The sequence below is a fragment of the Macrotis lagotis genome, chromosome 3 (genome assembly GCF_037893015.1).
Source record: "Macrotis lagotis isolate mMagLag1 chromosome 3, bilby.v1.9.chrom.fasta, whole genome shotgun sequence".
NCBI lineage: Eukaryota > Metazoa > Chordata > Mammalia > Peramelemorphia > Peramelidae > Macrotis > Macrotis lagotis.
The window spans coordinates 304,194,669-304,207,789 of record NC_133660.1 but is presented as its reverse complement, the minus strand read 5'-3'; the positions used below and the strand labels follow the sequence as shown (position 1 = coordinate 304,207,789).

At 33.4% G+C, this 13,121-nt stretch overlaps 1 protein-coding gene across 1 annotated transcript; it reads right to left on the bottom strand.

The window, feature by feature from the left end:
- Nucleotides 1-828: 828 nt before the first annotated feature.
- Nucleotides 829-1,761, bottom strand: LOC141517096 (olfactory receptor 4C12-like). Its single transcript, XM_074228014.1, has one exon. It carries the CDS (start codon nucleotides 1,759-1,761, stop codon nucleotides 829-831), a length of 933 nt encoding a protein of 310 aa, XP_074084115.1.
- Nucleotides 1,762-13,121: the final 11,360 nt, after the last annotated feature.

The following is a 13,121-nucleotide window of genomic DNA, read 5'->3' as shown; positions in this document are numbered from 1 at the left end:
TTTCAAATGGAAAGTCTAGCTAGCAGCCTAATTAGAGAAGAGAATGATATTAAAAACATTAGATAATTTTGCTGGTGTGGTGTCTACTTATGACTTGAAATTTGATCATTCTGTCCTTGATCTTGAGAAATGATTGGATGGTGTGTTGAAGAGGTCTCCTTTGTGGTATCATTGAAATTTTCATTGTAGTCAATGCTAGTGGAGTAATAAATGTCCCCATGTCAATTGGTCTTTCCCCTCAATTCATTATTTAAGAATCATGTTTTTATATTGTTGAGAAATAATTGTATAGACTTAGAAAAAGGCAATATTTTAGGCAGAATTAAATAAGAGGGGTAAGGAGAAGAGAGAGAGAGAGAGAGAGAGAGAGAGAGAGGCAGAGGCTGAAAGAAGAGAGAAAGCAGCATGCACTGCAGAAAGGAACACAGTTGGGCAAACAAAAATTGTGAGATGGTGAGTAGAATACTATTGAAGCTAATTGATGCATGCAATCACAGAACAATGTTAGAATTTATTTTATCTTGGTTCTGAAATTGAGGGTGGGGTTTGGGGTTGGGATCAGGTTAGAAGGATGATGTTACATAACCAAGAAATTACAATCCACATATATAAATGTGAGTGCATTTTACTAAAAACAGAGCAAACCAAAACCTGAAGTAACAAAATTCTGTAACTGAATGCTTTATAATCATTAAAAATAGACCATAGTTTTATAAGTGATTTCCTCCATATAGCATTTACAAAAGAATCAGTTTTGAAGAATGTTAAATATTCAATTATAAACTCTTGAAAGAGTTCTTTATTTTTATATTGTTTGTTCACAGCATATTATTTGGTATTCAAGGTAAATCTTTGCCTCCATAACTTCCTCATGGCACTTTTCACCTCTGCATTTCTCAGGGTATAGATCAATGGGTTTAACATGGGAGTTACCATAGTGTAAAATACAGCCATGGCTTTATCAATGGGAAAGGTGGCCATGGGCCGAAGATAGACAAATATACAGGGTAGGAAGAATAACATAACCACAGTGATGTGGGAGACACAAGTAGAAAGGGCTTTTTGTCTCCCTTCTGAGCCATGTGTTTTCAATGAGTAAAATATGATGATGTAGGAGGTAAGTAGCATGATGAATATTAGCACACACATCACACCACTGTTGGCAGCAATAAAGAGAGCAAAGGGGTAGGTATCAGGTATACAGGCAAGTTTTAACAAAGGAAAGAAATCACAAATAAAATGATCTATGACATTGGGACCACAGAAGGGCAACCAGAATATGGACACAATCTGTATTGTGGCATGAAGAAAGCCCCCTAGCCATGCCATACCCACCAACATGCCACACAAATGCTGGCTCATGATGGTCATATAGTGCAGAGGTTTGCAGATGGCCACATAGCGGTCATAGGCCATAACTGTGAGCAGGATGATCTCAGCACCCCCAAAAAAATGTTCTGCAAAGAGCTGTGTCATGCACCCATTGAAGGAGATGGATTTCCTCTCAGAGAGTGAGTCCACTATCATTTTGGGAGCCATGGAAGATGAACAGCAGCTATCTATGAAGGACAAATAGGACAGGAAGTAGTACATGGGGGAGCCCAGCGCTTGGCTATTGATGATGGTGATGACAATGAGTAAATTTCCCACCAATGTTGCCAAGTAGATGAGCAAAAACACCACAAAGAGGATTTTCTGAATTTCTGGATTCTGTGTAAGGCCCAGGAGAATGAATTCAGTCACATTATTTATACCCTCCATCTATACAAAGGGATGAAAAATATATAGGTTCAATTTGATGTAGGTGCAATGAGAATAGTAATGAACATTAGTGATTTAAAATTTAATAAATCATGTCTTTCCATTATTTCTCAGGTGAACACTATTTTAAATATTGGGGGCAAAGGAGATAAGTGGGTCAAACAAAAAAATCACCTTTCTTTTTCATTGGTAGATTTCTGAACATAGGTAGACCTAATCCATATGTTTGCCTCCACAATTTCTGTCTTCAGCCCTTGTTACTGGACTGCTGATTCATTTTGTCTTGATTCTTGGGAAAAAGATATTCATAAAGTTTTAGTAAACAATGTATAAGCAACTACCAGCAGAATGTTTAACAGGAACAAGAGTATGAGAAAAGTATTTTCCAATTTTTTTTATAGTCAGTTATGTATTAAATATTCTGCATATATACATTGACATCTACATGGGGTATTGAAGCTGTACTATGAGCAAAAATATATATACATGCACATGCACATGCAAAAATATGTGATGAAGCAAAATTGATATTTCAACAAGCACCATGATTAAGTGCTATAATCAGAGAATCTGAAATGCACAAAAGAAATTCCCAGCTTGTCTATTGTCTAAGATTTCCAGTGATACAACTATTTCTCAAGGAAAACAATTTGATATCAGAATAAGCTTATTATTAAATATATTTTCATAACATTAAACACCAATTTGCTTCTTAAAGAAGTGTAGGATCATTTATTATTGGTGCCAAGTGTAAAATCTCTTCCATGTTATATTTCTGCAATTTCTAGGAGACAGCTATCATGTCTCTCTTAAATATTTTCTCTTAACTGATCATCCTCAGTTACTTGATCCAACTGTCATTGTGTCCAATATTTTATAAATTGCTTTATGAATCTGTTCCTAATTTTCAATGACCGTATAAAAATATCCTCCCAAAACTAAAATTATTCTTCAGAAATGTTATAACTATGTAATAGTTTGACAAGCCTAGCATCTTCTAAGTAGAAATACTTCGCCTCTCTTATTAAGGCTAATACTTTGTTTCCATTTCTTTATTCCTACTATATCATGAAGTAATTCTTATCAAAGTTAAAGTTGATTAAAATTGAGAACTATGTTAATATTATTTAGCCAGGTATATTCCCATCTTTTACTTGTGCTGCTTTTTATTTAACAAAATTTGACTCCAACTTTTTTCCTTACTATAGTTAAATCAGAACTATGTGATTATTGTATTTCTGATTGAAGATATCCATTGATGAGGGACTAATTACCTATGAGGTTTAATTGTTAGTTAATATTTTAGGTAATTTTTTTCTGACTTTGAGTCAATATGTGCATTCTTTTAACAATCACCCACTGGGCCCAATTGTACCCTCAATGGTCAAGAAGGGAACGTGTGAGATATAGATTAATGAATTAGAAAAATCACTGTATTTGTCAGGGAACATAACTTCCAATTGGAACTCTCTTGTTTATTATGTTTGCAACCTTTTGGATCTATTCCTTCTAATCAAAGTAAGAGGGTTTAACTAGATAACCTCTTTTGAATTTTTTAATGTTTTGATTTTAAATCTTAACTGCCTTCCACTGTTAGACTCTCTGCTCTCAAGACCTGTTGCTGAGAGCAAAATGATGTGGTGGCCTGTCTTTGCCACTTGTCATTTCAGGGTTGTGGCTAGCATATACCAACATCTTCAGTCATTTCAATTATTCTGATCCCAAAAGAATACAATTTGGAAATGGATTTGACCCGCTGAACTGTGTTAGGCCCCATGCAAACACAATTGATTGCCTGAGAATTTGGTGAAATCTCTGAAAAGTAAGACTATTTCAGCTCCTGAAAAATGAAAGGCACTATGGGAGTTAGGGAGGCAGTGGCCATAAAAATGAGCACAATTAGTCAAGACAATAGTTTATATTAGAATTATCTAGTAATTTTAGCTAATTGCAAGCTCAATATGTTTCAAAATGTTACCTTTTAGTGTTCACTGATGCACTTATACTTTTTGATCCCTCCAGCTTCTAGGGCATCTATCTCATACCTCCTCAAAAATATTTAAATTCCTTAACAGTTTCTTACACGAGGCAAATGTGGCTTGAATTCTTGATTCAGGGACAGTAAAATCTGAATTCAAATCCTGGACAAGATACTAGCAAGCAAATCACTTAACTTTCCTTCTCAATTTCTTTATCTTTAAATTTGGAATAATAATAGCAACTGCCACAAAGAGGAGTTTTGAGTATCAAATAAAATAACAAATATAAAGTCACATTGTCAATCTTAAAGCACTGTATAAAAACTATGCATTTATGTACTCTAGCTATACTTAATATGTGTAGATACATATACATATATATATTATATATGTTTAGATATGAATATATAATTATAGAGATATATTCATTTATATGTGAATATATGCATAAATATATGGATGTTTGAATATAGTCATATTTACATATTACATAAATTAATAAATAGATATATAAATATATAACAGTTGTCTATACATTTATTTATATGTGCATATTTATCCATATGTCTTGTATACGGAAGTATATGCATAACAGTATATGGTATATGTATGTCTATATTCATACATTTTTATATGCACATATGAATATGTGTGCATGTAAAAATAATTTATCTCATGACTTACCTACTTTCTCACAAGTAATTAATGATAGACCTGGCTTTTGAAACCTGACTTTCCTAGCTCCAAATACAAAAAAGATTTCCACTGTACCAGATTCTATTTGCACCATTTTATAGTTTAAAAAAGAGGTTGAGAGATATTCAAACCCTTGACTAAGGTTGGCACAGTGTTAGGTATGTTCAACTCAGCTCAAACATACATATCAACTACAATACTAATCAGAGTTTCTTACATTAAAGAATAATTCCCTATTTCTTCTTAATGGTATCTAGATAAGATAAATGCTACTGCTTTTTTGTTTGCTTTTTAATCATCTTCTGATTGCATATTTTCTAGTGAGGTCATGAATGTTTGACATTATTCTTTTCCTTCCTTCTTTCCTTCCTTGTTTTAGACAATGAGGGTTAAGAGACGTCCCCAGGATCATATAGCTAATCATCTGAGGTTGTATTTGAACTCAGATCCATCCTGATTCCAGGGTTGGTTAGTCTGTCCACTGGACAACTTAGCTTCTCCTTGTTTACCATTATTCCATGAGAATTAGAGAGGATTGAGAGTTCTGAGGAGACAGAGGTTCAGTTCTTCTCAGATACTCAACATGTTTGACTCTTGAAAAACAGCAAAGATTTGGCATCTTTACCTGTTGAGTGGGGATGAAAATAATTACTCATCTCACAGGATTATTTTGAAGGATGTTCTTAGAAATCTCTAAAATTAAGAATTTACTACTCTAAACCTCAAGGTACTTAGAGTGCTGACCATAGGATATATGCTTACAGATTGTAGATGCTCTCATCTTTATGTGTTCCTACTGAATGTAGTGAGTCACAGCTAACTCTTTAAAAATGTATTTCTTTAACGATGGAATGTCTTTCCTTTTTCAAATCAAAATGTATTCATCTATCGTCACAGATCTCACATAATTTCAATGCAATAAACAAATGAATCGATGAATAAAAAATTGAAAGTCTTTTTAAAAATTTATTTTGCTAAAAGAATTAGAGTTTGTACTAGAAGCTGAAAATGTTAAATCCTTGTCTTTAGCTGAAAAGATTTAAATGTGGATATAGAAAATTATGAAATAGAAGATGATTTTATAGATAAGGAAACAAATATAAAATTGAACAAATCTGTGAAAGGTTATAAAGCTACCTAATACTGGAGATAAAATTTGAACCTAGGTCTTTAGGATTCAGTTCTTCTTTCTTCTAGGCACTCCTCAATTATAGGGGAATCCATTATTTGGGGGAAAGATTCTCTGTTGACTTACTGGAAAAAAAATCACTGCAAGATCTTAATTTTAAAAGCTACAAATAAGTGATCTAGCATAGCATAAATATTGTGGGGGAAAAGTTCATTATTTTCAAACAGAATTTCTTTTAGAAATCAGAGTTAATGGTACCATGAAAAATTACCTGGATCAGACAATTCCACGTGAAGCAAATTCCTTCCAGAAACTAATTTCTCAGAATTCCCATATCCAGATTTGAGATGGCTCTTTAGGTCAAGGAACAGTTTCTTTCCTTTTTTTCAGAAGCAGAATTGAGTAAATAATAGGTGCTATGTTAAGTGTGAACCCTTTCCTCTGAGATAAGCTCCTAAAATATAGTTCTGAAATTTTTCAGACTTCTTCTCAACTCATCTTTCTGAAAGCAAAGGGAACTTTAATGCTGATTTCATTCAAAGTTGAAAGGATATACCCTTAGCTTGTCCAAGGCTTTGTAATTAGTCCTAGTAGGAGGAGCTACCAAAGTAGCAGCAAAGTTGATTTAACCTTTAAATTTTCTTTTTGTAGAGAAGTGAAATGGATGAATAGATTTAGACATATGTTGAAGAAGTGGTAATCAGTCTAGAGAGCAGACATGGAGCCAATCTGATGGGGGTTAGTTGCTAAATTGTGACTATTAGTGTGTAGATTTAATATATGAGCAATTATAAAAAAATATTTTCTGAACTTGTACCAAAGGAAAAAAAATAGTACCAAGAGAACAATGTAAAATGAGTACAAAATGTCACAAAACTTTACTTTCTGTTTAAACTAAGATTAATTTCAATGATCATTTTGATCCCAAAAATAAGATAAAATATTTATCATATCTATGTGTATATATGTGTGTAGATAAATGTTTCCAGTATAAAAATAAATTCATGAAATTTTTGTAATAGGATCTTAAAGAAAGTTTGAAGTGTAGAAGCAAATTTAGGTAAGAGAATGGGTATAAGTGTGTGGCATTGTAAGAATTATGCTAGGAACATCAACACAATATAAACAAAGACTGCATATAAGGACAAAGAAGAATATTTATCTACATTTAGAATCTGTAGTACAAATTAATTAATAAAACAAAAAAAATGCCAATCTTTAATTAATCACTTATGAGTTTCACATGCTTTGCTAGATGCAACACCAAAACAGTTCTCAACCTAGAGAAATTTATAGTCTATTGGGAGAAACAAAATGTTGAATCACATTGTTCTTGAGGGAGTATGAGCATTTTCCTTGCCCTATTCATTAAAGTTTGGGGTGACCTGGTCTATACAAATGAGAGTAAGTCACTGAAGAGCTGGCTGAGATGGCTTGTTTCTTGCATTTGGATCTGTTATTGTTGTATAGTCATATCTAACTCTTTATGATGCCATTTGGGATTTTCTTAGCAAAGATGCTGCAGTGGCTTACCATATTCTTTTCTAGCTCATTTTACTGACAAGGAAACTGAGACAAATTGGGTTAAGAGACTTGCTCAGGGTCACATTACTGCTAAGTGTTTTAGGTACGATTTGACCTCATAAAGACAAGTTTTCCTCAATCCAAGTCCAGTGCTCTTCCACTGTGCCACGTAAGCAGTAACTGTGCGCAAAAGTGGGGTTCAAACCTATAATCCTGAGAGTAAGAATCGACCTCTGCGTTTGCTAGGCAACTTGTATATAAATAAATATATGCAAAAAATACAATTTCTTTTCCTGAGGAGTAGACAATAAGAACAAGGAAAAATCAAGGAAAATGTCAACATTCATACAAGTATTTTGAGTGTTTGGTGTTTAAAGCAACAGGACTCTAAATGACGAAGTTATTGTGGAAATACATTTTAATCAAAGGGTGCAACATGTACAAAGACATGGACATGAGATATAGCGTTTCATTCATGAGGAAGAGGAAACAGGCTAAATATGTTGGTAGTTCAAGCTAGTGTTGTGACCCTGGGCAAGTCACTTAATACTTTTTACCTCAGTTCCTCATCTGTAAAATGAAATGGAGAGGGTATCTTTTATTGCAAGGCAATAGGGTTAGGTGACTTACCCAAGGTTACACAGGTAATTATTAAGTGGCTGAGGGCAGATTTGAACTCAGGTCCACCTGACTTCAGGGCCAGTGCTCTATCCACTGTGCCACCTAGCTGCCCCCACTCTAGTATCCTTGTAAAGAAAACTCAAAAAGGGGTCACAGAGTCTGACATGAGGAAACAAAAATAACAAATTACTGTTACTTAGGAAAATATAAGCCATCTCAAGTAACTTTTCCAGGGCTTGTTCTCACCTTTGCAGACCACATTTGAAGGAAGAGCACAAGCTCAATACTCATACACCCTGGGAGTGGATCTAATTCAAACCTGGTTCTTTTTACAAAGTATCAAATGTCAGATTCCCACTTGGGTGGGATTTAGCCCAAACCAGTTGTTCAGATGCCTTGGGGTCCAGAAACGATAATAATGCATTGCTCCATCGGACCATATCCTTCACAAACTACTTTATCTTTTCCAGAATTGTCTTCACTAAAAAAATCGATCACAACTTAGTAATTGGTTATTAATATAACAGTATAATATCAACTTCCTTCAGAGTAATGTACAATAAGATTAGAAAGCTAGAACCCAAGCTTTCTAGGTTTCTAGAATCCTAAAAATTTAGAGAGGGGAACATGTAGGTGACACAACAGACAACTGAAAATATTTGAATTTTACAGAGGAAAAAAGTGAGATGATCATATCTCTATTTTAGGGGAATCATTCTGCCATTTGTATGAAAGATTGAGTGGGTAAAGGACAAATTTCAGTCAGTGACACCAGAGACAAGACTATTTTCGTAGTCTTGACAAAAGATGGCAATAGTAATATTAATAGTAATGATAATAATAATTATTATAATTACATATATTTATATTGTGACTAATCTTTAACAAACACTGTGTCAAGTGTTTTACAAATATTATTTCATTTTCTGCACACAAAAATATTGAGAACTTGGTGTAATTATCACATTTTACAAATGAGAAATGAAGGAAAACTGAGGTTACGTTACTTGTGCAGGCTTACACAATTAGTTAAAACATCAAATTTGAATTGGGTCTTCCTGACTCGAGAATCAGTGATCTATTCACTGCATCTCAAAACTCTATTGTGAAAGTGAAATTTGTACAAATCTTTTATTTCTGATCAAAAGTTGCTTTCTCTGACTTTATCCTGAGAAAATAAGAAACAGGTCTAGCTATCTACTTAAATAAATTATTATACCTATGACATTTTGGAAAGGGAGAAATCCCAGTGTTTTATTTGTCTATAACATATCTAATGACAACATAAAACATCACATTAGAATAAGAAATACTAATTCTACTGCTAATTTAATTTTTGCCATTTCTGATAGAATAGGCCTCATGGATGGGTAAAATGACCATAAAGTAATCAATGACTTTATGTACTAATGTGTAATCTGATTTTTTGTAATCTGAAATTTGTAATCCAATTTTTTGGCCATAAAAATTCTATAATTCGGGGGCAGCTAGGTGACGTAGTGGATAGAGCACCGGCCCTGGAGTCAGGAGTACCTGAGTTCAAGTCCAGCCTCAGACACTTAATAATTACCTAGCTGTGTGACCTTGGGCAACCCACTTAACCCCCATTTGCCTTGCAAAAATCTAAAAAAAAATCTATGATTTTTTTTGTGTGATTTCTATAAAAACTTTTTCTCTCATTAAGCTATTTAATATATCTTTAATGATGTTTTGTACCTATAGATTTTTTTGGTATATTTTAAAGAATACAGTTTCAAGTATGCTCTAACTTGTTATTTCACAAAATAATTAAGGTTTCACCAATATAAATGGACTAGATGAAAAATACTGAGGATGTAGATAAAATGAAGCATTTCATTATTAGGTATTCGAGGAGATTGAGATGTTTATGAAAATCCACAGATTGTGAAAGTGGGTTCATTGGTGGAAGAATACCTCTCTTTAGCCAAAATAAAATAGCTCTGAAGTTGAACAGTTTTGGAGTAGGGGAGATGCTGAATTGGAGGTGCTTATGGATTAAATGAGAATAAATATAGCACTTAATGGCCATTCATTTATTCTCTTACCATCTCCAGTTTGTCATACATATATATATATATATATATATATGTATATATATATGTAAATATATATATATATACATATATATATATATATATATATGTATATGTGCCTTTAGACTACTTAGATACTTTTGTATAATAGATACTTTGGGTATCACAATCAACCTGGGAGATAGCTACTGTTATAATGTCCATTTTACAGATGAGGAAACAGAGGGGGATAGACTTTCAATGAATTGTCCTGCTCACACAGATGTTTTTTGCTTTTTTCTTTATTTTTTTGTCTGAAAAGGACTAATGATTTTGGGAAGGTGTTGTTCCAACTTTCAAGTGAATTGGACTGGCCATTAATAAGTCTCTGCCCAAGTCTCAGTTGGCCATTTTTGCTTTTTGTTGACTCAGAATGAGTGTAAAATAGCAATTGTTAGTGTTTTAACTAGAAGCACTGAGTGCCTTCCTCTCCCAGATGGAATTTTTTTGACAAAGTCTATACAGCTTGTGGTGTAGTTTATTACAGAAAGGCACAGAATTTCACTATTTGCTTTCTCCCTAGCATTTCCATGGCAACAAGGCCACCTATTCTCTGATGTCATTTTTCTTTTTCCTTTTTTTTCCTCTGGTGATCACTACTAATAATTTTCAATTTTCTCATGATTAGATCTTGACTTTCCATTGCCTTTGGTATCCCACAATTTCAATTATTTAGAGTCCATGATGTTTCAAAAATTGCAGTCATATAATATATTGGAATAAAATTGACATTAAAAGGATGATCTGTGATTGTGGAACATTGTTGAAAATAACTCTATGTAGTTTCATAAAAAGCAGTCCTACTGGTTCCTTCCTACCTATTTTTTTCAAATCTATAGCCATATAATTTTACATTTTTAATCTTTCTTCAAGATTGATTGATGCACCAGTTCTAGAAATTGTCCATAAAATTCTTTATTCTTGTCTGTTCAATTGAAAAAATAAATGTCTGTGCCATGTGTAAAGCCTGACTGAATAATGTAAACCCTGTCCTTAAGAATATACACATCATACTCAAACTGATGAAATCCTCAGTACTGACTTTTGAATATGATAATTTATGAGTGTTCTTGACTGTTTATTATGTGATGAGCAAAAAAGTCTTCTTTGACATTTGACTGAGTTAGAAATATCCTATGGAAGAAGAACAAGTTCTCTTCCTGGGTGTGATTAAGAAAATGAAAGGTGTAAGCTCCATATGGGGAAAGAGATGGAACAATGGTAGCATCAGGCTCCTGAAGTAACCCACCTGTCTTACCATGATCCTTGGGGTGGAGGGAAGCAAACTGAAACAATATTCTGCGCCTTTGCCTCTGTGATTGTTTTTCCCCTGTTCTTAGATCATAGAATATAGGAGACTAAATTATTAAAAATAATCTGCAACCTTGTTAATTTTACAAGATTATGAGAGACACTAAGAGTGGAGGAACTGGGGACCATTCTATGGTTTTCAGGCAGCTAATTCTGATGATGAGCAGGATACCTGACACAGAAGAGAGTAATAATCAATATCCATGAAGAAATGAAGAAATGATCTAACCTTTAATGGAGACACATTTAGATGCGAATTGTTGGAAGTGAATGAGTGTTTTACTTTAATCTTATTAATTCTGTGCCCCCTCTCCCATGGGAACAATGTATTTTAAACAAGAATAAGCAAACAAAAGGATGCATTTGCTTTTCTTTTCTCATTTTCCCCCTCAATACATATTCTTTTGGTAAAAGCTAATTGAAGTCAATTGACTAAAACATTCTCTTTCAATAGTCCATGCAGTTAATAATATTTATGATATACTATTTGTCATTAACGAGCTTATATTCAAGTGATAATTGGTGACTGATATTGAGTGGAATGCATAGAAATGAGAGAAAAAAATCCCAAACTTAAAGGCTATCCTGTAAAACTCAGAAGGGACAAAGTGTGTACAACTCAACCTCCAAAGAATTCCCAGAAACTGTTTAAGCTAAATTTATAAGGTAGCTCATTTCAAGGATAAATTGCAAGCTGAACGGCTATTATATTAGTCCATGTCTGGGAACGCCTTCTGAAATGTATTAAATTTAAAAATACATTAATTTCAAGAAATTCAATTCTTTCCTCAGAAAAGAAAGATAGAAGTTAGATATGGCTTATTTATCAAGCAGAAGGCATAACAATAATATGTGAAATAGGATTATAAAATTTAAAGCAACTGAGCTATTGATTTCTTCTAGGTTCCTTTTCAGTTTCTAGGTCTAAATGTCCTGTCCTTGATTCTGAAGAAAGCTAGAGTTTTTGTGTGGGGAAGGGTGATTTTCTGGGAAAAAAATATTCTTTTGGTCTAGCCTAAGAACATTACATTATGACTCCATAGATGAGAAGGAAGTCACAGAATCTGGGAGGTAGTGGGGATCTTAGACATCATCTAGTCTAATCTTCTTCCTTAGTTAAAAAGGAGTTTTTCTGTTATGGATATAAAGAAAATTTCTGTTCTGGACATAAAGAAAATTACTCACAACTTAAGGAACCAACACATGATAGACATTCTTTGATCATGTAGATAATGATCAATTCTGCACAACTTCAATAGGAAGTATTGTTAAAAAGGGAAAAGGAGGTTATATTATCACAGAGCCAAAGTGAAGTATTGAAACCCATTTATAGGGGAAGGAAGTCCAAAGAATGTTTGCAAATAAGTTTCAAAAATGGGAACAAATCACAATCAAAAGGCAAGCTATCATATGTGATTGTAAGGTGTGACTTTATTTAGATTTCTGATGTCTATAGGATGGGGAACTTGTGATAGAAAAGCCTCCATGATTGAATCTTTGAACCTAATTTGAAATCTATAATTTGAGATGTTTGTATGGGGCTATTGAGATATAAAGTGGTTTGCCCACCATCTCATCATATCTATATTTCAGAGTCAGGACTAGAACTTCAGTCCTGAAAACAAAGCCAGTTTTTGCCCTATTGATTATGAGATTTTGACTGTTATGTGAGTTTATTGAGAAGCCAGGTAGTATTTGACGAATTAATATTAAAAACATGAAAAGTAATTATATAGATTTGCCTTCTCTAGATATATTACTTAAAAGAAAAATCAAGCTCTTTTTTCCATGAACATTATATGATTATTCCTAAAATCTCAGCATTGCTACAGCTAGATGGTACAGTAGATAAGAACACCTGTCCTGGGGTCAGGAGGACCTGAAATCAAATATAGTCTGACAATTATTTGATGCATGACCCTTGGTAAGTAACCTTTTCCCAATTTCTTGAAAAAAATAGCAACATTCTGCATTCACTTTATTTCATATTTAGCCTTTCATAAAAAT